Consider the following 3,209-nt stretch of genomic DNA (forward strand, 5'->3'; position numbering starts at 1 on the left):
GAAGCGCTGCACTGTGTATGGCTTCCGGTTATATTGGACTTGGATAGTTTCTCACGGCGCTAGGGATGGATATTGGGCCTGAGCCATCTATGATTCTAGGCCGTAGCCCGGATCGCAACCCAAATTTTGTTTATATACATATAATTTTTTTTTGAATTTTTTGGGCCAAAGAAAACCTAACAACCTAATTCTCTCATGGCCTCACGTAAAATGGTCAGGCACCGCTAGCGGCTCGCTCCAACTTTTTTGCAATTTGGCCCTTTTCGGGTTTTTTTCCCACATTTATGCCCCTGGCAGTTTCATTTCAAAAAATGGACCCTTAGCTCGGCGCCGTCATCATTGGCGCCGAGCATGTGTGTGCCGGCGCCAATACTATTGGCGCTTATACGTCAGACGCCGGTGTGATCTGGATTGACGTGGCACGTACCTCGGCGCCATAGATCTTGGCGCCGAGGTAGGCGCCCGGTCAACGACGCCTACCTCGGCGCCAAGATCTATGGCGCCGAGGTACGTTCCTATAAATAGTACCCTACGTCTGGCTTGTTGCTGTGCTCATTTCAATTCTTCTAAACTAGAGATGTCTAGGCGTGGTAAATATGCTAAACAAAGGTAAGTTTTGGATCTGCCTCTTATTTTGTGAGTCTATTATATTTCTGATTGTTATAGAGTTTATGGAAATTTAGGAAGGGTCCTTTGACCGGAACTGCCTTCGACCCGCTGCCTTTGCCAAGTGGTGTTCCAGTGCCTATGTGTTTTTGTGGTGATCCTTGTAAGGTCGATAAGTCTGAAGATCATGACACCTATCGACAGAGGTATTGGATGTGTGCTAACTTTGCATTTGAGCCAACTGTTGTTCAACGTCGGATGAATTTAATGGTGAGAATAGTCTTGTAATATGTTTACATTTGTGAATGTTTTTGTAAATGTTTTTTTGCGTACTAATAATTGCACATTTTGTAGACTCCTCCACCGCTATGTGATTTTGAGCAGTGGATTGACACCGAAATATCAGAGAAAGATAAGAAGTGGCTGGAGAATCTTCAAAAGTGGGATGCAGAGGACAAAGAGAGGATGAAAAAAAGACGAGAGGAGCTTGCTGCCGAGCAACAACGTGAAGACGAAGAGAAAATGAGGCGTGTTGCTGAATGCAGGGAAGATAAGGAGAAGAAGCTTGAGCGTGCACGTCGTGCAAAGGAAGCAATGGAGGAGAACCCTGATGCATTTCGCAAAGGCAAATGGCCCCGTTGTACTCAGTAGTATTGGTGTTTTATTTGAAGTTATGTAATAATGAACTTATTATTCGGTAATATGTATTGTCGAACAATGATATTTCGTAATGAATTACCTTCAAATTGATGAAAAATTACATAAATACATAATTGATGAAAAGTAGATTTAAAGCAATTCTTGAAGGCGACTTGAAGCAATTGAAATAGATAACCAACACGCTAAAAGCAATTGATACATAAGAGTTTTCTAGTAGTGCTCCCACATTCCAAATTGAGTTGAGCCTTCCCCATAGTATCCTCCCATTGTTGGTGTCTGCTGTGGGTGCGGTGGAGACGACGGAGGACCAACATTCTTGTTGTGACAAGGGCAGCAACAATATGGATCTGGGCATACTTGCACCTGTGAAGCACCACCATTGTTTGTGTCTCTTTCTTCCTCATCATTTTTGTTGCTTACTTCTCTCTCTAGATCAAATATCCTATTCTGTAGGTAGGATATGTATTCCGCATGAGGAAAAATTGGACGAGGATCTACCCAACGAGTGAACCCACAATTCTCCTTGACCAATGAATGCTGCATAAATGTTTATAGTTAGTTTCACTGAACAACAAAAGTATTTAGAAAAAAGGACTAGAAATTAATTTGTACATATGCATAAGGACATCTGAAGAAACGCCGGCCTCCATCAATTCCACCCTCAACGAACATCTGCACCAAGCAATCCTCGCCATGCATGCACAAAATTATAGCAAAACAATTTAACATAATTAACACAAAATGCTTGCACAATAAACAAAAACCATATAAAATTTACCTAAACGGTCGGGGATGAACGTCGACGACGCGGGCGAGGAGCGAGCGCGACCGAGGAGCGCGCCCGGAACGGGTCGACGGCCGTGCGGCGGCGGTGGGAGGCGTCCGGCCGTGTCGGGGCGGCGGCGCGGTCAGGGCTGGCGGGGCTGCTGGGGGGCGGGCGTGGCGGGGCTGCCGGGGGGCGGGCGTGGCGTGTCCGGGCGGCGCCGGTCGGGGGAGGAGCGGCGCCGGGTGGGGCGGCGGGGGCGCTTGCGGGGCGGTGGCGTGCGGGTGTGGGCGTGGCGGCCGGTGACGGGGAGGAGCGGCGCCGGCCGGGTGTGGGCGTGGCGTCGCCGGCCGGGGAGGAGCGGCGCCGACCGGGTGCGGGCGGGGCGTCGCCGGCCGGGGAGGAGCGGCGCCGGGCGGGGACGGGCTTGGCGTCGCCGGCCGGTGGAGGAGCGGCGCCGGCCGGGGGCGGGCGGGGCGGCGGCGGCCGGTGACGGGCGGGGCGGCGCCGGCCGGTGGTGGAGCGCCGCCGGGGAGTAGCGCGGGCCGGGGAAGGAGCAGCGCCGGCGCGGGGTCTGTGCGGCGGCGGTGAGTTCAATTTTTTTTGCACAGAAGGTCGACAGAGGTTGAATACAGGGGGTCGGCGCCAAGATCTATGGCGCCGACCCCCCGGACACGTGTTGAGCCGCCGACACGGGGGTCAGCGCCGTAGATCTTGGCGCCGACCCCCTGACACGTCACTGCCAGCCAACCGCCACGTCTGACGTATAAGCGCCAATAGTATTGGCGCCGGCACATGGAAGCTCGGCGCCAATGATGACGGCGCCGAGATAAGGGTCCATTTTTTGAAATGAAACTGTCAGGGGCGTATTTGTGGGAAAAAAACCCGAAAAGGGCCAATTTGCAAAAAAGTTGGGCGGCTCGCTCCTACTTTTCCCATCCCGGCGGCGCCGCGCCTCCATGCTCTGGCCTCTGGCAACACTTGCATGCTTCTAGGCGTCCGTCGTGCCGAGTCTATCTGCCCGCTGGCCTCTGTCTGAGGGCTGAGCCGCTGAGGCTCGCCGCTCATGGGTCGTGGCCGCCCATGGTTGGCTGGACGTGGGAGTGCACGGATCGGGATGCCTCAAGCGGTCACACCTCCACGGCTACTCGATGCTCGCCGGCTCCATCCTTCACCGCCT

General features: G+C 53.1%; 1 protein-coding gene across 1 annotated transcript; it reads left to right on the forward strand.

Annotated features, from left to right (window-relative positions):
• Window positions 1-263: 263 nt before the first annotated feature.
• On the forward strand, window positions 264-1,337 carry LOC109943115 (uncharacterized). The gene is made up of 3 exons (XM_020545943.1): window positions 264-609; window positions 684-876; window positions 961-1,337. Exons 1-3 carry the CDS (start codon window positions 497-499, stop codon window positions 1,255-1,257), a joined length of 603 nt encoding a protein of 200 aa, XP_020401532.1. The 5' UTR covers window positions 264-496; the 3' UTR covers window positions 1,258-1,337.
• Window positions 1,338-3,209: the final 1,872 nt, after the last annotated feature.

Source organism: Zea mays, chromosome 10 (genome assembly GCF_902167145.1).
Source record: "Zea mays cultivar B73 chromosome 10, Zm-B73-REFERENCE-NAM-5.0, whole genome shotgun sequence".
Classification (NCBI taxonomy): domain Eukaryota; kingdom Viridiplantae; phylum Streptophyta; class Magnoliopsida; order Poales; family Poaceae; genus Zea; species Zea mays.